The sequence below is a fragment of the Ornithodoros turicata genome, chromosome 8, assembly GCF_037126465.1.
Source record: "Ornithodoros turicata isolate Travis chromosome 8, ASM3712646v1, whole genome shotgun sequence".
Taxonomy (NCBI): Eukaryota; Metazoa; Arthropoda; class Arachnida; order Ixodida; family Argasidae; genus Ornithodoros; species Ornithodoros turicata.
This window is the reverse complement of record NC_088208.1, coordinates 34,689,909-34,712,125: the sequence shown is the minus strand read 5'-3', so window position 1 is coordinate 34,712,125 and position 22,217 is coordinate 34,689,909. Positions and strand designations below refer to the sequence as shown.

Sequence of the window (22,217 nt, the reverse complement as noted above, 5' to 3'; positions counted from 1 at the left end):
ACGTGGAACAGGGCCGGTCGATATAGACGCACCTACGAGGCCCCAAGAAAGCTGAGGCGAAGTTTGTTTATTGTTTATTGTGGAACGCAAGGAAAGTGTATGGAAAGTTCCACTGAAGGATGCGCGAACGCTCCTTCTTCGGGTCTTGACAGCGAAATTATTTCGGACTGTGGTCTCGATAGCGCTGGCGAGTCACGAACGTTTGAATAATTTTTACAACGGCTCGTCCATAGTGCGTGCGCTTGAATGAAAGAAAATTCCAGAGTCAAAGTTTCTATTTCTTTCTTTCCTTTTTTTTTGGTTCCGTGCTAGCGCCGCGAAGCAACGGTGGCTATGAGCGGAGTACAGATGTGGGCAGATGAAGAGAGGACAGCTTGTGGGAGTGGTGGACAGCGGGGTTAGTAAGCATCCTGGGCCGACTTCAAAGCGAACTGTACCGACATTCGTCTGGAAAGTCTTCGGAAAACGCAGGGAAAACCTAAAAGAGCACAGCCGGTGGTAGGGTTCGAACCCACCACCTTCCGGTCTTCGGCACGACCTGGGCTACCACTAAAGAGCAGGACGCCGTAACCCGCTCGGCCATGCCGCTGGTCCAGAGTCGAAGTGTCCTTGTGTCCTTCCGTAGAGGGACGCGTCAAGAAGATCAGATGCGCGATAGAGACAATCAAATAATTTCGCCTATTTCGTTCGACGCTTCTTCTGATTAGACTATGGCGTAAGGCGTCCGCTCTCTTAGGATACCTCGTATCAATTGGCTATCCTGCCGTCTCTTGAGGACGCTGCGCTTCGAGTTTCAGTGTATTGTCTGCACTAGAGCCCAAGCAGCACAATGTACTGAAAGTCGAGTGCAATAGGGGTGGACGGTATGTGTCTTATCGATGTTCCTTAGTTTCACGAGTCTGTTCAAGGCCTTCCACCTACCCGTCCACCCCTATTGCAATCGACTTTCAGTACATTTTGCTGCTTGGGAGGGTGTTGAAATGGGGGGTGTAAGATTTTGGGGGGCACTTTAGTGGTTTGCGGGGGGAGGGTGGGGGTGTTGTAAAAATCTCTGGTTTGTACGTCGAAGACGCGCTCATACGTCTCATATCCCATGACTGTTGGGAACATTCTAGCATTCGACTAAAATTAATGAAAAATCCATGAAAATCGTTGATAATTTCAAAAGCGAAAAAAAAAAGTGTAATTGCCGTCACCAGCATGGAGTAGTCATATGTTGAACCGTTATGGCCGTTGTGACCATTAAGGGTTTTTTTCTAGTCCAGTTTCCGGCGATTTAACGGAACACTGAGTTCCGCAAACACGGGCTTTTACTAGTAATAACCTATTATACGATGAGCATGTTGGAACTCAACGTCACGCTCTGTTGAGCTCAAAGCATGACTAAGGGAACATTTCCGGTCGCTGCTCACTTTCGATGAATTGTGCACGTGCAAAGAGAACGTTTGTCTTCTCACTAGACACGATCGATTCGGTTTGTGTGCGGTTTACCAGTACGAACTCACTGATTGTGGTTTGGGTAGGTAATTTGATTGTAGGATGAAATTGTGAAAGGGGGAGTGTTTTGGATCATGTCCCCATATAAGCAGAATCATCATACGTTGTGCGTGACGCGAGTCAACGAAGAAAAAATACAAAAAATAAAATAAAAACTGAACATTCAATTGTGTATTCAGTGCCCATTGTGTGCACTTTTGAGACAACTTCCATTGGTGACTTATTAGAACAGGTCACCTTCCGGTATGACTATAGAGTCACTCATAGTGACTCTTGACTACTATACCCAGATATCGTGGCAGATATGCATCTATCACGTCGTCAAGTCTCCTTCCGTGCTCTTGATTGATGTCGGTTCCCTGATCTGCTGTATTTCAGTTGTCCGGACCAGACATTTGTTTTTTGTTGGGGTGGGGGTGGGGTTAGGGGGTTCAAATCCTATCTTTCACGTTCTACACCCCATCCTCCTCCCCCATGTAAAGTCCCCACAGAACCGTTTCCAAAATATTTTTCTGGATACGCCACTGAGCAGTACACAAGGACTGCGACGGGATGTCGAAGGCAGTGCACTCGGCATCCTGTATTGTCTTGCCTGTACTGCCTTCGACATTCTGTCGGAGTGTACTGCTGTCACAGGTGTTGGCGCATCGTCCTATCCCAAACAGCACATCTTGGCCCAATATTGGTCCAATCTTGGTCCAATATTGGGCCGGCATTGACAATATTGGTCCAGGATGTCCTATCCCAGGCAGCACAACATCTTGGCCCAATATTGGCAATACCGGTCCAATATTGGGCCAAGATGTTGTGCTGCTTGGGCGATGCGCCAACACCTGTGACAGCAGTACCATAGCCACAAAAATATTTTGGAAGCGGTTCTGTGGGGACTTTACATGGGGGAGGAGGATGGGGCTTAGAACTTGAAAGATACGATTTGAACCCCAATATTGCCAATATTGGGCCAAGATGTTGTGCTGCCTGGGATAGGACACCTTGGTCCAATAATGGGTCGGCATTGCCCGTTGGCATAGGCCCCCCAATATTGGACCAAGATCGGACCAATATTCGGCCAAGATGCTGTGTTGCTTGGGATATTTTTCTCAAACTACTTCCAGGTGTAGAGTATCGCCCGGGGCGATGGGACACCCAAAATGAAGTTTTCTTGTTCCTGGTGCATGGTCTTTTTCTCGATGAAAATGATCAAACCCCGAGACAAGCAATAGAGAAACGATCGCAAACGCATTCTCGAACACAGTCATTATTCAGGTAGTCCTTTTTCTTCTTTTCTTTCTACTCCATCCTTCTTTCTTTTCCGCATGCAAACAGTGTACTTAGGTCCTTGCGTTTTCGGGGTTTTTATGAAAATCGGGGGTAAAATTCGGGTTTTATTTCAAGAGCCGTAAGACAGGGTAAAATCGAGTGATGTTGGGTGGAAAAAAAAAAAGAGCGCTTCTCGTATTTTAGTTTGGCAAAAGATGCGGAACAGCTCGGCTGAAGTTCTCCAGTGCATTCTCCAGTGCCTGTGTAGTGTTTATCGGGTTTTGCCCGAAGTGATGATGGTTCAAATCGGGGGTAAAAACGGGATTTACCGGATTTACCCTAAAACACAGGGCCCGAGGTGTACTATATAGTCCACAACCTGTCTTTGATTTACCTGTCTGATGAAGAATCACCTATATCGTACACAAAAATAACAGCTTGCGGGAAAAGATTCCCCTCGTCATCGTGGCATGACGTCTGCTGGGCCCGTGCCCATCTCGTACACTTTTCTCTCCTCACACACTCAAGAAAATGTGACCTTTATGTTTACATCGCCGCTGCATGCGCCGAGCTGCAACATGATGTTTGGCGCCTTGTCCACCGCGAGCGGTTTCCTTTAGCGGAGAGCGTGCATCTCATCAAGCCACCGTGTGTCGACGCACGTGACGCGTGACGCAGAAGCAGACGTAACGAGGAAGTTGGAGAGGAGTACGTTGGTGGGAGGTTGTTGTTGCACATTTCTGCGTCATACGCATCACCGTTTACAGACGTTCTCATTATACATAATTTAAAATGAAGACATTGACGCTTGTGTGCTTTACGTGCCTAGTTTTTCTGAGCCCTTCCTCGTCTGAGCCCGCGTCAACGACTCCGTCCTCGGCGAACGCGTCGACCACAACAACAGTGCCTTCTACGACGACGACCCAGTCACCTAAATTGGGTATGGTTGTTGTTCTTTCCTCGTCGAATATAACTTGCTATTCTTATTATCTATTCACCACGACTTCATTCAAGCTGCTCATTACTACGTGTGCACTGCTGCGTAGAAACGCGATCACATCTCTGCGGCACAGCTGTGTGAAACACACTGCACGCTTTAATTTTCGAAATAATCCACAAACCTAAAAAAATGAAATATCAGATGCTGACGTCAACGTTGTGCGCAATTCAGACTTCACTGCTGGGACTGAGTACAGTGACAAATGCCCTCAGCATGCTATTGTAATGCACGTCATTGCTAAATTGTTGTGCTAGGTAACACTGCATGCTCCGTGGAACTGAATAAATACCTTAATCTAAGGGGAAGAAGACACCTATGCCCCACCGATCCTTGAGAATCGGAAGTTTTGTAAATCTAATCAGTTGTGAACAATCAGTGAGTCATCCTGCTTAGTACGCTGTTTGGCTGTTAATCCGATTTACTTTTTGCAGGTTTGTCCCTGCACCCTACACGATTTGTCTCATGTTCTAGATTGTAAAGTACTTTGCTAAGCTGCTGTAAAAACATTTTTATAATGGCAGTGGGAGCAAAACACAACTGTGACATGATGACAGGTCATTGATACATGCTTGAATACACGTAGGCTGTCAGGAGAAGTGACAGGTGCACTGCCATGGAACATATCCCACGTCATCTATTGTTTTTGCTATATTTATTTGCTGATATCCTGTAGAACTTTCAGTGTGCTTTATTTTTTTATTTAGCCCATTATCTTCTCCCATTGTTTTCACTGCACGCTGTTAATTTGTAGCAGCCACTGAATGAAAAAAGTACTTCAATTCAAAAGCAAGACATCAGTGCTGTACGTTTCACTTAGCTGCACACATGGAACCACGGTGAAGTCAGATGCATGACCTCGTCTATTGTGGCAGTTGGGCACACACTATGTGCAACTGTAACACTTCAGCAAGGCACAGCTAATACATACGAGAAGAGGTGACTCTGCTAGCTCACTCATGTTCTTTGTTCTTGTACCTATTTTCAGTGTGTTTCGAGAATTTTTCAAAGTAAAAGCATAATGTCACCCTCTGGATTCACACAAATTCTGCAAGATACTTATCATAGTATAGTAACAAGAAAAACTCTATTACACACTTATTAAGTGGGTAACTGAGCTTACAAGAATGGGAAGATTCGTAATGGAAGTGATTTTCTTTTTTGAATTGTTGCAAAGGGACACAATGTTGCCCAGTGGTTTATACTGTTGACAGGTTTGTTTACCTTTGTGTCTTCTTTCTTCCAGTTTGTGCACAGAAATCGAACACATCATGCTCAGACTGCTTGGCAGCTGGTACAGGGGTAATGTACACTTTTTTGTTATCTGCACAAGTTGCTCCTGCAGCCGTCACAGTTCGACCTGACGGGCCTGTACCCAATTATTCACCCAAGCGACATGAGCACGCTGTATCAGAAAGCAAATTCTCATTGTAATAGAGAGGCATGGAAGGCACATAAGTGCACAATGCAAGAAATTTCGGCTCAAGAGCATACAAAATACTACGTAAATGACATTTTATTGGTTTTACGGGGCAGGACACGTTTCATGTTGTATATTTTTTGTGACTGCTACGTATGTAGTGATGACAAAACACTACAGAATGTGTGTCTGGGAGGTACATCAGCAAAATGTACCTCACGATGGAAATTGGTGTTCTGAGGCTGGAACACCAAAGACACAAAGCCTCAAGTGCCTGAGTAGTAGTAGTAAGTGCCGGTAATCCAGAAGATGTGGGTTCGAGTCCTGCAGCTGGCTAACCTTTTCAGTGACTTTCTTCGAAAATGTACCTCCCTGCAAAATTCTGCAAAATTTAACATTGCGTCTGAAAGAGTGTTAGTTGAAGAGAGCATTGTGCGCAGATTTCCTTTATATTTTTCCTCCCCTTTTTTTGCAGTTCATTTTATTTTTTCTCACAATCAGCGTTCTCTTTTTAGTGCTACTTTTGCTCAGAGACAAGGAGATGCGGCTACTACCCGTACCGCAAGATAATTCCCAGCCACGATGAGTGTGCATCGTTCTCTGAGGTCTACTGGGGAGTTTGCTTCAGTGAGTTATTGAAACGTTAATCGTTAAACATTATCATTAATGCCGCGCCATTCCGAAACTTCAATGAGAAGTTGAAATGCGATCCCCTCTGCAGTCTCCCTGCAGGCGACAGTAATAACGATATCGGTCGTGGTGGCCCTCTTGCTGATCTCAATCACGGTCTGCTGCTGCGTCTGCTGCCGCAAACGCAACAAGCGCAAGTGGATGCGGGAGATGGCGCACCTGGAGGACGAACGTAAAGAACGACAGCAGAGGTCCGAAGGACGACGTGCGGAGCGCAGGATGAAAACGGACGAAATACGGAAGAAATATGGTCTCGTGAAAGACGACACGCCCTATACGAGGTTTGATCACTGATGGATGTGAATGTGGCTATTGCACGTTGTGACTGGCCCTTGCTTGCACTACGCAGCACCCCGTTTTTGTGGAGAGTTTGAATGGCTTTCAGTGTTGGCCCTGCGGGCACTGCTTTCAGCACCGTTTCCTCCCCCGTGACTTTTTTTTTAACCTCTGGCTGAGGATATTTTGTTGGGAATGCAGGCTATCTGCAGTGTCGTTGCACTACTTAGGCAAAGTAGGTTAGAAGTTTGGCAAAATGGACTGGTGCACTTGTTGTTGCTGTGCTTACTACGTGTATTTTTGTTTAATGGGAAATGTGCCCAGCATCTCTGCCACTGAGCTTCATAACCAAGGTTCAAGATAAGTAGGATCAAAGAAGCGCCGCTGTTATATCGGTACGTTTGTTGTGGAACGGTCACGGTTGACAATTTTATTGTTTCTATGCACTATGGTTACCGAGAATTTATTATTAGTTTATTTAGAGCAACGTGTATCACTTGCTGTGTGTCACTGCACTGTGTTGTACAAGCTTATGCGTGCATGATTATTATTTTGTAGAAGATACTTATTCCTACACACATAAGTGTAGTTAGTGTATATGTGCCTGTGCAGCTTTTATCTCATTGCAATTTCCCGCAGTGCACAAAGTTCTGCATCAGTCCATATTCCAGATCTCACATATAACAATTGCATGGCATGTATCCATTGACACACACTTACATCGCTTTAGAGTTACATGCATCATGGCCAAAAAAATGTAGGCAATGGAACAGGCGGGAATTTAGAAAATACATGTTAACCAGGGTTTGCAAGAGGAATTTCCCAGTGCTGGCATTAAAATATAGCCAAGCAAAACATGAAAGTTTCTCTGTGTATCTCGTATTTACCTGTGCTGTAGTAAAATCGTGGATGATATCTTTATTAGTCAGATGACTCAGAAGGTCAGGTTTTCAATGAAATGTGGGGCAAGATATAAAAATATAGGTTCAGCCACTTGTCCGAAGTTTCAGGCCCTGTGTATAAGACCGCAGCAACATAGTACAAAAATGGATTAACGCTAATCTGTCTTTATCTTCCAGGATATAATGCCCTGCAGAGGGTTTGAACATTCATACAGTTCCTTCGATGCAACTGCTCTTGGTAATCCTTCTGCTCCCATGCAGTGGTTGAGATTTTGAATCATAAAGCCTTTGATAGTGTCAAACCTTCCTTCCTGGTGCTGTTGCACAGCTGAAGTCTTCAAGATACGTTTCCTAAGAGTATTTTTGTGCTGCCACAATCAATGTTAAGTTAGCGTACAAAAGGACATGGTGCATTGGTTGGTACGGGGTGCAAAAAAACTTGTTTGAATGTATGGTTGTTGTACAGAGAATAGTGCTATGTATATTGCTTCCACTGTTTATTGGTTACTTCAGAGGGTTTCCTTGCTGTAGGAAAAGCAGATTGAACATTTAGAAATCAAGATAAGGAATCTGATCCCCAGTGATATGTGTCGATAGGCAAAGGGGCTACAGAACAACTGTGTCTTTTACATCTCAATGTCATATAGTCACATGATGAAGAATGTATTGATATCGGTGCCCTTTGTAAAGTTTTACATACTGAACATTTTACAATGTGAGTGGTAAAACATTTAACATAGTGTTTGATATTGTGCTCATTTTTGCTACAGAGTGGAATGGTTTTTGTGGTACAGTGTAATTATTTTAGTATAAAAATGCATGAAAATAAAATGCATCGAAGTTTAATTCTATATTGCTCTGCGCATCACTTTCTTTGCATTGGGCAGTTAGTTATGTTTATGGTATTCAACATCACGGACTTCCATTAATGCATGTTGCAAAATTAAAATAGCATGATGCAGGTTTCAATGGGATTGCTCTGCAACCCTGGAAGAAAATTATACAGGCAGCAATAGAAAACCTGAGAATGCCTGTGTGCTGCAGGAATGTCACAACCAAGTTTACTGATAAGTAGTATAGGTATTGTATGTCGGTGCCTATTTTGTTTGGAAAATTGAAAGGTTGCTTAACACAAAATGCCAACTATGGTGGCAATATTCTGGAATTTATTTGTATGCTCAGAGGTTAAAAAAGCGAATATCTTGCAAACTTGCGACTTGAAACCATATCCCAGCCAGGTGTTCTTAGTGAATTCTATTGCCGTTGTCATCGAAATACCCCTCGGTTTGTGCATTGCCTCTGAATTATCTGAATTTTTAAATTTTGCCGCAGAGCAGTATTTCAATGCAGTTACAATGTTTATTGATCTACTACATACATTGTTGAGGCATAACAAGTGCTTAGTGGCAGTTAATGTGGACCGCTGGATACTGTTACATTACGCACGGTCAAAGAAATCGATACAAGCCCCAGAATCGAAGCCGCCTCTGTCAAGGATATTGACGAGTCTCTCCACAGTGGTTTCAGGAGCCAGCGCACTCTGACGGAACCCTGGAATAGAATTGTGAGATGGCCAAATGAGTGAGTCACAAATATGATTGAAAATAGCGAACTTGTACAGCTTGCATCAGAGCTAACTTGAACGCCGTTCCAGCCTGCGAACCCTGGTGGTGCTTCGTAGAAGTAACAGCGGAGGGTAACAGCTGTGTCGTCTGCTAGGTGCTGCCAGGGTGGCTCCTCTACCCGCTTTGCAGACTGTAGCGTTGTTCAAGTTAACTTTGACGTGAGCTGTACATTCGTGGCTTCACAGACCTTTCGACACGGAACGTAATTCTGGGATAGCATTTTGCATCTCGTCCTGCATGTCTGTCTTTACTGGCCCGGGGGAGTAGTGCAGGACTTTTACTGTCGGATTTTCAACGGCCAACACGTTCAGATACATCTCTCGTGCAGCTTTGCCTGGAACAAGGAGAAAAGCGAATATGGAAGTGCTATGACCCGGTAAAAGCATATTACCGCAGCTGTACAGTCCTAGGCCTGGAAACGGCTTTCTTCCAGCCAGTGATGTAATGTTTATTATCGCCCTGGCCGTCCCGGAGTTTTGGGGATAATGCTTCAGAAACGCCGATGTGAGTAACATGACTGAAGTTAAGTTTAGGTGCATGTAGTCGTCGATCATGTTTGGGTCGTTGTATGAGGCGGCGTATTTCGAGACGTCACCTATAGTGGCAGCATTATGGACTAATATTGCTTTCTCGGGCTGTTCAACATTCTTAGATGTCCTGGAGATGAGGCCCACGTAATCTTCATAGGTAGCGGTTAAGTGGTCACATGTTACCGTCAAGACCTTGACGTGTTCGGCGCCGGACTCTATCATTCGTTGCGTGTCTTGCAAACCCGTAACATTGCGACCCGTTATAACTACAACCGAATCTTTAGCCAACCTTTTGGCGAACTCTACTGCTATCACCCTTCCTATTCCCCTGCTTCCTCCTGTGATGAGTACTAAGCATTTCTTTCCCCAAAACTTATCTGTGAGATCCGTAGAATCACCTGTTGCGTCGGCCATCTTGATTTTTATTGGTCGTCTGCTAGGTCTGCTATAACTTGCAATCGGCCATGAAGCAAGCAAGCAAGCAGTAGTCCAATTGCAGGTGTGACAAAAATACAATATTATGACTTTTGAAAGAATATCTCAGAGGATAAGCGATTCATTGCGTTCTTTAGTTCTTCGTAGGCTATGATTATTCCTTTTTTTTTTTTTTCTAGGCGGCGCTGCCAGCGCTGCGCTCGCTTTTCATCTCAGTTTCGCTTTCGGTTCGCTTCGCTTTCGGTGTAGCCATAGAAACTACAAGGAATATATGCCTCTCTCTGTATGATTTCTATGGTCTAGCGGATGCATATCTGGCCGAAGATCATAAGGCCGAGGCTCGAATCCGTCAGCACCTTTTTCCTGAGTTATTTGATTTCATTTATTCTTGGGCATTTGGAGGCTATAGCGTGTTAATGCCTCGGCTAACTCTCGGTGGAAAAATGGCTAGGAAGCAAGCGAGCTGGTGAAGATGATGCATAATGTAAAACTCTCGGTGTTCATCTCCTCCTATTACAGTATCTGCTACTACCTAGCTGCAGTAATTGGCCGCGGTATGCAAATTCTAATGCAACTTTTTACGATTTATACAAATATTTACAGGAACATTCATCAACCTGGGAGTTCCGCAATATGTACATTGATGAAAGTGCAATCTCTGTGTGGATATCTTTTATTTCAAGAAAGCATCACAGTACCTTGACCAGCACATACTGGAAGCTGACCAGACAATCGATGAGACAATAGCTGCCAGCTGGGAAATTCAAGGGTGTTGATGTGACACATAAACCATTTTCAAGACATATATTTGTAACATTGGAAAAATGTTCATGGAGAACTATTAGAACGTAACAAATGCTTTGAAGTTCCTATGAATTAAGTATGTGAGGCATGCACACAGAGGGCAATGCCAAAGCTCTTGAACTGGAAATGTTCGTCAAGCACGTTAGTCCGTCTTGATGGAGTAGTGTACGTTCACAGGCATGATATCATCCTATCACTATACCTTTCATTGAGAACAACAAAGTCCATGCCCATATGTTATTGGCACACAAAGAATCTCTACTCTGTGCTCGTGGTACTCCTGCCATACTGCTCAACCTTGCACGCACGATCATAGTAGCTGATATACTCCCCAGATTCAAAGTCCCCGCTGCGTAGAATGTCGACGAGCATTCCAGCACTGGGTTCTGGATCCATGGCTTTGGTGAGAAATTCTGGGACAAAATTATGCAGATTTAGTATACACGCAAGAAAGTTCAAATACAGTGTCCGACAGACCTTCCCACGCTGGTCGCATTTCTTTGACACCCGTCTGAATCTCTGCCAGCATGTCAGTTTTAACAACCCCAGGATAGTAGTGTAGAATTTTCACCGCAGGATTTTCTACGGCCAAAACATTCAGATACATCTCCCGCGCTGCCTTCCCTGTGAGCAAGGATACAGATAAAATTAAATTGTGCACGTAAAATAAAAAATAAAGACTAAAAATATATAAAAAATGATGTATCTTACCGCCACTGTAGAGTCCAAGACCTGCCACTGCTTTTCTTGCCAGTGGTGTACTGATGTTTATGATGGTCTTCGCGACATTGGCATTTGGGCCATATTGTTTTAAAAATGCCGACGTCAATAACATCACTGAGGTTAGGTTGAGGTACATGTAATCACCGATCATTTTTGGATCATCGTATGAAGCAGCATACATCGAAACGTCGCCCAGAGTTCCAACGTTGTGGACCAATATTGTGCTCTCGGGGTTTTCAACGTACCGGGAAGTTCTTGACATAAGTTGCTCGTAATCTTGGTAAGTGGCAGTTGAGTGATCGCACGTTTCACCTACGACCTTTATGTGCTCAGCAGTAGATGCGATTTTAAATTCCGTGTCTTGCAAGTTTGTAGCGTTGCGACCAGTTATGACTATTACAGAGTCCTTGGCTAGATTCTTAGCGAATTCTATCGCTAGAGTTTTTCCAATTCCCCTGCTTCCACCAGTGATAAGTACGAAACACTTCCGCCCTCTAAACTTATCTCCAGAAGAACCTGTTGCTCCAGTCATGTTGAAGTTGGTGAAGTTTGCGAGTGAAAGAGACAAAGCCACTGACATGAAATGTGATCACGTGAAGACGTGGATGGCATGTCGTCTGCTATCTGCGATGGCAGCGACGCTGACCGGGCGCTTGAAAAAAAAGAAAGAAAGAGATCGTAATAATAACAATTTCCAGGACCTATGCTTTAAATAATCTACCGTAATTGTACGAGAGGTTTTGTGTTCACGATTACAAAGTAGTATTTGTAAAAGCACGACGCGGGATCAAAGCAGTAGGTGCTGAGTGCTGAGTTGTAAGGTAAGGCTGCTGGTAACATTGTGCTCGCCAACCTCGTTTCGGTTTGTTCAGCAACGTGGTATTTTGAAGTTTTTGCTTGAAGTGATGTAAGGAGAAAACAAGCTTCAAATGTATTTTCATCTGATATACAATGCTTGGAACTTTGCCTACTTGCACACAAATGTTGAGAAACCGCGTTACCTGTGACACATTGAGAAGGAAATCGTTCGGGTTGCTCCGCTGTCTTTTGACTCCTTTTACATCTTCTTGTAAGATGGCAAAGAGTAAATTCGAATACGTCAGGGACTTCGAAGTTGAGGATCGCTGTCTTCCAAACTGCTGGATCATCGTGCGCATTGACGGGAAAGGATTCCACAAGTTTTCCGACGTACACAAGTTTGAGAAGCCCAACGACAAGCGTGCTCTAGACCTAATGACCCACTGTGCTCAGAGGGTTATGAAGGAATTTACCGAAATATGCTTAGCATATGGACAAAGTGACGAATACAGCTTTGTCTTCCGCAAAGACACCCAAGTCTACAACCGCCGATCTAGCAAAATAACGACAAACTTGTGCAGCCTTTTTTCCTCATCATACGTGTTCTACTGGCACGATTTCTTCAGCGATCCTCTAAAATACCCGCCAGCATTCGACGGTAGGGTCGTACTGTACCCGACTAACCAAAACCTGATGGACTACTTAAGCTGGCGGCAGGCTGACTGCCATATAAACAATCTCTATAACACGGTATTCTGGGCTTTGGTGCAGGAGGGTGGCCTGACACCCAGACAGGCGGAGGAAAGGCTGAGAGGAACTGTGTCAGCGGACAAGAACGAGATCTTGTTTCAGGAATTTAAGACCAACTATAATAACTTGCCACCGTTGTACCGAAAGGGTACAGTTGTCGTCCGTGAACTTGTAGGGGCTAATGGGGACCTTTCTGAAAACAATGAGAAGCCTGGAAGGAGAAAGAAGCCAGGAGACAAAGCTGCAAATACTTGCATCACCTCTATGAACGTTGATATCATACAAAAAGATTTCTGGGAAAAGTACCCTTATCTGCTCGATTGTGATGGATCATGATAGTACATGGAAGATAGACGTTTCCCACGAACTTTGATTATATCGGCAAACAATTTTATCCATCTTATATAGGTCAAAGCCATGAGTAAACAGAATGCACATTTGTTATGCACTCCATTAATAAACGATACTGTCCCATTCATCCTGTAGCCTTCTAGACATTTTTCACTCCAACCATGTTGGGTTAGCTCTCTATGGGTGGGTTAGCTATTGTGTAACTTTGCAGTTAGATATTAGCAGGTACCCTCAAAATAAGTTACTTTGAATTACATTACAAGTAACACCCGTTTGCATTGCAGCTACATCGAACTGGGTTCCCAGCCTAAATTCCTCAGTGTCACCCCCCGTTCCACACTACTGTTTGTTCCTACTGGAAATCGTCCTAGATTCCTACCTACCAGATTTGTCCTGCTGATCATTTAGGTATGCACCGCAGCACTTCGGTTCAGTGGAGTGCTTGAGGAGCATGAACCTGCTCACTGAAATTACATTCCTATGGTTTACAGTTCCGTTATAGATAACGTAATGTATGTATAGATGTAATGTATGGATAATGTGAGATGTGTAACTAATGTAACTAAAACAAAGCACACGTATTACGACAAATTTTTATTCAACTTTTACACATCTTAGCACCTTGCAAACAAGTTATTGCTTACAGTCCAGTAAGCCTTTTTAAGTGTATGAGAAACCTCATCCTATTTAACTAAAATATTATCGAACCTTTCGTTGTCAATCGAAAATAGTTATCGAACCTTTATTGATCAGTTAAATCCTGGTACACTGGGTTGTTTGTATAGCTTATGCCCACAGCCACAAGGAAAATTACTCCCGACTGCCTAAACACTTCCAGGCTTTATTGCAAGCACACAAAAGACAGTGCTAGTCAGCAGAAAACATGCACAGCATGTTTGACACACAGGATATCAATAGATAGTAGCTTGTATAAAATTCTTGAAAGACGCTGCATACACCCAGCCGTATAGGATTGCTGCAAAATGCCCTATACCACTGGGCACATATTTCTTCTGAAGAAATATAAAGCATTGTTAGATCACAGAAGTATAAATTGTACACGGGACATGATGGTGCTGTATAAGATACAAGTAACTATAAGTATGTACAATGCAGATCCGTAGTTTCCAGTCGTGAACCGCTGTATGTCGTGCATGAAGGTAACGTGACCGCAAGCAATAATAGTATAATAATAATAATAACAGTGTAGGCCTATAAACATCCCCCTATGAGTTAGAACCACCATAAATAGAGCTTTAAATACGACGTTAGCCTATGCTATGAAAGTGCATAGGGTTTCTAAATAACTAAAGAGTGCCCCCTTTTGTAAACAGCCCGAAATAATGAGAAGAAAATATATTCAACAGTCGGTATGCATGAAGACTCGCAATGGCGTTGCATCGTCGGGTGTATAACCTCACCGGTGTCCACTCGGAAAATATAACGTATCAATAGAATAGACTGTCCATTTCGTCCAACAATCACCAGGTGCATGTGAATTTCGCGCTAGAATTCACGAGGGAGTCAGTTATGTGATTGCAGCTCCTCAGAATTCAGGTACAACTGAAGCTCTTTCCACGCTCGTTGAACCTGAAATAGATTAAGTTGTAATGCGTGTATTTAACGTGTAAATATTCAACGTGGTTCCCTTTCATTTTGCATGATTCATTGCATCATCACCCTATTACATTTACATCACGTTCACCCTAGTGGTTGTTTTTGGGTACCTTAACAAAAATAAAGTTTATTATTATTATTAATATTATTATTATTATTATTATTATTATAGGCTCTTAACTGTCTTTCAGAACTATTATTATTATTTATAACTTAGGCGGGCCCGCCTATAGCCATCTGGCTTAGGCGGACCCGCCTAAAGATTGTTACTTGATGAAATAATAAAGTATATTATTATTATTATCACACAGTGACCGCAACTTTTTCTTTCACTTCGCCTCAGTGTACATGTTGTCTTAACCTGTAATCCCGCTCAAACTAGGAAATTTTTAAAAATTTTCAAACACGTTGTAACTGCAGCAGATCTCAGTGACCATTCGCCTCGGACATGCTACGCTGTTTGCAGTGTCCTTACCTGTTGCTCTGTGATGCTATATTCCCAGAGTGTCGAAAAGACTACGTTTGCCTTAGCAACCTTCTCTTTGTTAGATTGCTGTGCGTGTACTCGCTGCAGAGCCTGCTCCTCCGTCAAGTTGTCTCTCTCCATTATTCGGCGTATTGCCTGAAGAAAACGTGGCAATTTAAGTGGCTAAACCGGCACACTCTTCTACATTGTACGATTCCGACCACTCCAAGTGGAATGAGGTCCGCTCACTTCTTTCTCTGGAACGATGCTGACCCAGACCTGATGAACATGTTCGTCCCATCCGGCTTCGAGCAGCATGGCAACTTCAAGCACAACCACTTTGGTGCCTGGGAAACATTACAAACTTAAGTGTGTGCCGCTATGGGTACACATTCAAAATGCCACATGCAGGGATTTGTCGTCGTGAGAAAAATAGTACCGTTGTGCGAAATATCCTTGATCTTCTGCTGCAGGAGGGCTCCTATTTCTGGCCAGACAAAGCTGTTGAGAAGCTTCCTTTTCTCCTGTCAGATGTGGCAATTAAATGTTGAAGCATGAGACAGCGGCACCTCTTGAGCTGATATGCGTGGATGTATTTTGAGTGTTCATACTACTACAATATTGTATTTCTCTAAAAAATAATAATGTGAGAAACCAGCACTGTGGATGAGTAACTATATTCATTCCCATTTGTTATTTACTTTAATCAATTCCCATTGTTACTCATTCATCGCTAAAAGGCGGTTCTACAACAAACAGTGCTGAATTGTTCTATCTTAATTCTCATATGATTGATGATCAATAGAGCCTGAAGTTTTCGGGAAATATTTTTTCTAAATTCCAGGCGTAAAAATCGGGTAAATAAACATGTGCACTAAATTCATGCGAATTTGGGTGAAAAAACTTCCAGTATGCTAAATTCGGGGAGAAATCGGGCTCAGTTACTCAAACTAACGGTAGTGGTTTGGTACAAACGGTGATATAACTGCATTTTTCTGCCAAACAAGCAAGTTAGTGCATTCCTACAGACATCCCAGTGAGGACAATTTGCCGGGTAAAAATCGGGTTTCACTCTACAGAGGCAACCTTCAATTCGGGGTGCAAATTTGGGGAAGAATCGGGTGAAACCCTAAAACTTCAGGCTCTAATGATCAACTTGAGATGACATAAAAACCACCCTTCCACAACACATACATACTTAAAGCAGGAAGAAGTGTTATTCAGTAGCTGTACATATCAAAACAGAATAGGAATGACAGCCATTTCTGTACTAGACTGCCCATTTCTTAAACACTGTACCTCATCCGCAAACACGATGGCTCCCAGCTTCTTTCTGTCGACGGTCTCGTCCGCGTTTAGTATCCCCTTCCCAAACGCGTTGACAACTTTTGCGTAAGCTGGCCTTCCGGGCAAGTACGTCTCGTGTCCCAGTTTGTCACAGTTGATGACTGCAGCTCCCAGCTTGCCAAGGAGCTCGCTAATGTGGCTCTTCCCAGCACAAATGCCACCTGTCAGTCCTATCACGTAGGGCCACTTTGCAAGGTTGGGCTTAGCCTGGGTAAATGAAATGCATAGTGGCACTCAGCATGCTTATCTGACTGATAACAAGAAGCATTTACATGTACTATTCTGCAGGTTATGTGGCAGGATCATAAAGTTTTGAGCCTAAGTGTTGTTACACACAAATATCTAAGTACCTATGTATCCAACAAATCTAATCTCTTTTTCAACAGAAACTCCTGCTACTTTGCATTAGCAGTTCAACGTTTGGAACCTACAGAGTGACCATTCAGCAGCATGCACAAAAACATACTCTGTGTCCTGTTCAAATTCAAAAACATACTCTGCGATTGTTCAAATTCATTCATGGGGCTCGGGGAATTTGCAGAACCTTCTACAATGAACTGTCTTCTGTACTAAAATACTGGCAGAACATTACCGGTATTGCTTTTCGACCTGCAGCTGACATGAACAACAAAGAACCGGCCATGCTGGTTAAATACCGGCTAGGTGGTAACCCTAAGCTTGAGAACCCAACACGAGCGGAAGGCACAATAAATTTTTCCTAAACAGTAATGTTCCTATGGGAGACTGTCTGATGTAGATACCTTGTATGTACAGGTTATAGGTTCCAACTTGCTCATGTTACTGCAGAAAATAGTGTAAAAAACAAAAAGGCAGAACGATGGGAAGATATTTTACACCATTATTAATTTAAAAAAATGCAATGCAAAGTTGATTTTGTAATGCTATTTAGTATTGAAGGCTATCTGACCAAAAATCATAGGGAAAAAAAAAATCTTAAAATTCCTACTTAATCCCTGCAAACTTGAACAGACAGTGCTTTGTTCATGTTGCTTCCGCACACCCCTGTGAGCACAGAAAAACAAGATAAGCATCTTTCCTATCGCTGGCACAGAGAGCAAACATAAAAAGTGAGAGGAGCAGAAGGATAAGTATTTGCTTTGATTAGATTAGATTGATTGCAGAGATAAGGACCGTATAATTACCTGGGGAGGTTGGAGGATGGTACCGAGAGCTCGGCTTCTCAGAGTGGAAGAACTTATTTTAAATTCTTCGTGTCCGGTTCGGCACACATCTTCAGCTAAGCTGACAGATCGAAGCACCATGGGAGGCATCCCCTGTTGCATGGGGAATGTGCATAACATCTTATGAGCAACTTGTAAATGTGCGAATTAGAGACATTGTATGGCACACAGTTAGGGTTGCCACCTTTCGTAGCGAAAAATACCGGCTGAGGGAGAACAGGTGGAATAGAGGGAAAGGAGGAAAGGCTTGTGGAAAAGGGAAAGTGGGTGAGAGGTGGACGAGCGCACATACACATAGAGAGAGAGAGAGAGCTCAAGATAATACTAGAAAACATGTTCCTGTGTGTGGCTGTATCACTGATGCTAGAAGTAACAATGATAATAATAATAATAATAAATAACTAAGAACACGACTGGTGACTGCGGAGCTGGGTGTGTGTTCCATATTTATTCAAGCTGTAGTGGAATGTTGAAGGGAAAATTCCGTAAAAACCCTTATGAAAGGTCTTCAGCCACAAATACCGGCAAAAGGCTGCCGGTATAATACCGGTGGCCTGGTGGCAACCCTACACACAGTGGGCACACTATGCAAACACATCACGCTACAATTATTAAGGATTAAGGTTATTCAGGGAAATTCTGATCAGACTGTGTAATGCTTTAGCTTTATTCACTCACATTACTAGGCTCTCACAAGAATGCAAACAATTTACACGAGCTTAAGATATAAACAGCAACAATGCTTGATATAATAATAACAATAATAATAATGATGATGATATTTATTCAAAATGTGAAAGGGAACGAGCAAAAAGCTTCAGAAAGAGGCTTGACAATGCTCTTCTCACCAACAACAATACAGTGGCGAAAGAGAGACAAAAATACAAAATAAACGAACTTCTATGAAACACAAGAAACACAATAACTTTTGAAAACAAAAACATCAGCAATCTCGGTAACATACATTGATAGCAATCTGGGTAATACGCACTCATGTTTCCAGAAAATATTCTAAGACACCCTTCTTCCTGCCAAAAAGAATGTCAATCTTTTTTTTTTTTCAGTGCCGTTTAAGAGCTGAGGTAGCGTAAAGTCCAGCAACTGTTTGCCATAATTTGTACGAAATGGAGGCATAACTCAGCTGCGGCCAGGCTGGAGATGGTAGAAACGTATTCGTGTTAGCAGCTGGTATAGTGACAAGAACACCTGGTTATTTATTCTAATTGCTGTTCGGTACGTAAGAAACAATCTGTAGTCATAAAGCTTGCATATAGCAATAATCCTGTGTGTTTGAAAAAGACCCTTAACACTATTTAGCACACTTAGAGAGACTTAAGACTATGACGATATGGAAACTGTTCTAATATGCGGAGCACCTTTTTCTGTACAATAAGTAGTGCAATATAACTGTGTCGAATATTTCGCATAACAAATGTCCTCACAGTAAAAAAACGGCAGAGTATGACTTTGAAACTCTGCTAGATCTACTCTTGATTGTCTCGAGAATTGACCCTTACTTGAAAATACTGTCCTTGATAGTGCACTAATGGCAATGCAAAGTGTCTGGGCAAAAACAAAATGAAGAAAGCACTTAACCTTCAGATAAGTGACAAAGAAAGCTATGTTGAAAGATATCCCACCAACCCAGTAGATAAGAAAAATGCTATTTTTAGAGGGACTCCTTTGCCAACTAGGTGCTCGATTAGGATTTCAATCATTCTGCCAGATATATGCTATGCTGCATCTGCTGACCGGCGACACTGAACGTAAAACTTTCTACCAAATGGGTATACATAATGAAAAAAAAAAAAATTGAAAAAAACAGACGAGTGACTATAAAAACCAATGTGCTATCCAATGACACAAAACAATGCACCTGATGGTGCTACAACAAACATTCTTATGCAGTTTTCTTTTACGAAGCCATACAGACGAACCAGTTATTTATGTTACACATCTTTTTACACATGTTACGTTACACATCTTTTATCTGCTGATCCCGCACGGATGAACGTGCGCACTTGCACGAGTTGTTGCTCACCTTGTTGAGCAACATAAACATTCCGATGTGGCAAGGTACTACTATGACTCAGATAAGCCAAGCAGACAGATAACACGCGCGGATGATAAGTGGTATGTAAATACTTGGTAGACCAGTTGAGTCTGGATTTGTTATCTCGGCACACTGGCAAAATCATAAACGTGATCCCACACATGCCTGATGGCAATGATAAATGTGATATAAGGATTATGGCTCCGTTGTACTGGCCCAACAATTCGCTCTTAAAATACGTCATGTCATATACTGCCTTTATTATTTATTCTTTTAATATCTTCGTTGGATTAACTAATTAATTTCTCTCATGCTGGTAATACGTTATATGCATTTCTGCATGGTTTCGATTCACAATTGGAATTTTTAAAACTCGTTTTTATCTTTTATCCACGATTTACCCGTTTAAGATTCCGTAAAAGACTTCAACTTGCCACGTTGTGTTCGTACATGTGGTGATATAAACAGCATATTCCCCTGGACCTTTGCGGGTATATCAAAAATAAATAAATAAGTAGCTCCATGCGATTGCCTCGGACATATCTTCAATCAATCATTTATATTGATATATTTGATATATATATTGATATATATATATATAAATCATATGATATATGATTTATATCGACCAATAACTTTATCTAGCAGATCTGCCAAGTGAGCTCCGTTGAAGAGTTGCAACGGCACACGTTACGGAGCACTTTTCCGTGCCTGTGGAACTTACTGTATCAAGACTGGGAATGCCCAAAAGTAGAAGACATAGTAAAAAAAGAAAGAAAAGAGGTTATTACCCTCTTAGCCCGCTCTTCGTTGACCCTCTTGCCACCTTTGAGTGTTTCGTCGCTGACGTACAGGCACTTCAGGTTGGGATCCACAATGGTGGGTCCGTATGGATCGTAGATGGGCATCACGTCATACTTCAGGGTGCTGTCCACTTCCTCCAGGAATTCTGTCAGTACCTTTATGCGCACCTCAATGGGCTCTATCAATTCCCACAACAGTTTTCCTGCAACGTTCACAGCCTTTGTTTGTGCTTATATAGATAACATGGTTATAGTGAAGGACACAGATAACTAGTGACGACAAAATGACACACATGTAGTAGACATGTATCATAAGACAATGACTCAGCACACAAGATTATAAAAATGTACGATAACGGGTCAGACAGAGATTACGGGCTTCATGATATAATAATAAAGGTTTGCAGTGTCATGACATTACAAATTTCGGGACGTGAAACAGAATACTATTATCCCGCCCAATTTTGACAAATCTAAAAAAAATTGAGTTCAAATCCACACAGATGAGAGAGGGAGAGGGAAAGAAATCTGTCCCACTATCGCACAATTCGCCACATCTGCACGGCGGAAAAAAAAAAAATTCCACTAACCCTTCAGCATGTCACCATCAGTGACTCCAATGACCACCTTCTCCGAAGCATGCAGCACTGCTTCGGAAAGCAGCACCTTGTGGCCAATGTGCAGCCTGTCGAACGTCCCTCCCAAACACACGCTCTCGTACGTTCGGAAGCACCCGTTCGTCGTCAAGTCATGATTGTTTGACACCCCACCGTCCTGACTCCCCTGGGGCAGCTTATCCGCCAGGTTCTGATAGTTTGTGCACTTTCTGTTGAACTGGTGGTTCACGTACCGCTCAACGTCCGTAATCTCCTGAATCGTGTCTGTCAAAACGACGTCAAAAGAGGCCCGCAGGTGCTCCTCGTTCCCGTGCGTGTCTTTGAAGCAGCTCTGGAGCACCCGAATGTCAAGGTGGGAGCAGGCACCCGCGGCCTTGTAGTAGATGTCAGGGATGAGCTTTCTAATCAGCGAGAGTTCGGAAGGTGTGAACACCGGCTGCTGCACGGGCCAAAGTTGATGCCGGTTGGGTTCGAGCTTGATGTAGAGGGTTTTGTTGACGATGTGCTTAGCCGCTTTCAGGTAGGCAGCGACGTTACAGGTCAAAATACGCGGCGAGGAGGTGAGGATGAGCAGACCGGTTTGGAACATCGGGGACGGGACGGATGTCAGAGAGCGGAGCCTGCTCGGGAATGATTGAAGCCGCGCTCTTTTCGCTGCTACGGGAACACCTGAAAAACGGAGTGGAAGAAACGTCAAAGACAAACAACTTGAAGGAGAAAGCGTCTAGACAGCAACTATCACAAACATCGATTTCGGAGCCTGTACAAGTACTGACGAAGCAAAGAACGCATGTTTTCCTCCTCGTCCAATATACTGAAAACACAATCTGCTGCTAATGCAGAGCACAGAACATGATTCCCGATATCACCTAATCTAATCGCGAGACACTTACCAAGTAGCTGTCACGTGCTGGATGCAATGAAAGTTTATCGAGGCTGCCAACGCGCTTTTCTTCCTTTTTACGGGATTTTTTACGGAAAGAGGAAAACCACGCAGACATAAGCGACAAACTGCCGGTCACTTCGTTCGCGACAGGAAGTAGCACGTTACAGA

The 22,217-nt window shown here is 43.1% G+C and overlaps 5 protein-coding genes across 8 annotated transcripts; 2 read left to right on the top strand and 3 right to left on the bottom strand.

Annotated features, from left to right (window-relative positions):
* The first annotated feature begins 3,426 nt into the window (after positions 1-3,426).
* On the top strand, positions 3,427-7,893 carry LOC135367102 (pituitary tumor-transforming gene 1 protein-interacting protein-like). Of its 2 annotated transcripts, XM_064600214.1 has the most exons (5): positions 3,427-3,697; positions 5,001-5,056; positions 5,690-5,801; positions 5,896-6,145; positions 7,220-7,893. In XM_064600214.1, the coding sequence occupies exons 1-5, from the start codon at positions 3,550-3,552 to the stop codon at positions 7,224-7,226; spliced, it is 573 nt and encodes a 190-aa protein (XP_064456284.1). In that variant the 5' UTR covers positions 3,427-3,549; the 3' UTR covers positions 7,227-7,893. The 2 variants fall into 2 exon arrangements, with proteins under 2 accessions (XP_064456284.1, XP_064456283.1); XM_064600213.1 differs by having other exon boundaries at positions 5,896-7,893.
* Positions 7,894-8,186: 293 nt separating this feature from the next.
* Positions 8,187-9,634, bottom strand: LOC135367101 (sepiapterin reductase-like). Its single transcript, XM_064600211.1, has 3 exons — positions 9,059-9,634; positions 8,855-9,001; positions 8,187-8,593 (listed from the first exon to the last, which is right to left on the bottom strand). Exons 1-3 carry the CDS (start codon positions 9,609-9,611, stop codon positions 8,481-8,483), a joined length of 813 nt encoding a protein of 270 aa, XP_064456281.1. The 5' UTR covers positions 9,612-9,634; the 3' UTR covers positions 8,187-8,480.
* A 655-nt stretch (positions 9,635-10,289) lies between these two features.
* Positions 10,290-11,788, bottom strand: LOC135366188 (sepiapterin reductase-like). Its single transcript, XM_064598851.1, has 3 exons — positions 11,148-11,788; positions 10,914-11,060; positions 10,290-10,849 (listed from the first exon to the last, which is right to left on the bottom strand). Exons 1-3 carry the CDS (start codon positions 11,737-11,739, stop codon positions 10,695-10,697), a joined length of 894 nt encoding a protein of 297 aa, XP_064454921.1. The 5' UTR covers positions 11,740-11,788; the 3' UTR covers positions 10,290-10,694.
* Positions 11,789-11,980: 192 nt separating this feature from the next.
* On the top strand, positions 11,981-13,185 carry LOC135367097 (probable tRNA(His) guanylyltransferase). The gene has a single exon (XM_064600207.1). The coding sequence runs from the start codon at positions 12,111-12,113 to the stop codon at positions 13,041-13,043; it is 933 nt and encodes a 310-aa protein (XP_064456277.1). The 5' UTR covers positions 11,981-12,110; the 3' UTR covers positions 13,044-13,185.
* Positions 13,186-13,637: 452 nt separating this feature from the next.
* Positions 13,638-22,216, bottom strand: LOC135367094 (bifunctional coenzyme A synthase-like). Of its 3 annotated transcripts, none has more exons than XM_064600203.1 (9): positions 22,057-22,216; positions 21,137-21,832; positions 20,535-20,749; positions 17,652-17,783; positions 16,441-16,695; positions 15,581-15,665; positions 15,391-15,488; positions 15,151-15,297; positions 13,638-14,648 (listed from the first exon to the last, which is right to left on the bottom strand). In XM_064600203.1, the coding sequence occupies exons 2-9, from the start codon at positions 21,750-21,752 to the stop codon at positions 14,583-14,585; spliced, it is 1,614 nt and encodes a 537-aa protein (XP_064456273.1). In that variant the 5' UTR covers positions 21,753-21,832; positions 22,057-22,216; the 3' UTR covers positions 13,638-14,582. The 3 variants fall into 3 exon arrangements, with proteins under 3 accessions (XP_064456273.1, XP_064456272.1, XP_064456271.1); XM_064600202.1 differs by lacking the exon at positions 22,057-22,216 and adding an exon at positions 21,940-22,040; XM_064600201.1 differs by lacking the exon at positions 22,057-22,216 and adding an exon at positions 21,910-22,030.
* Position 22,217: the final 1 nt, after the last annotated feature.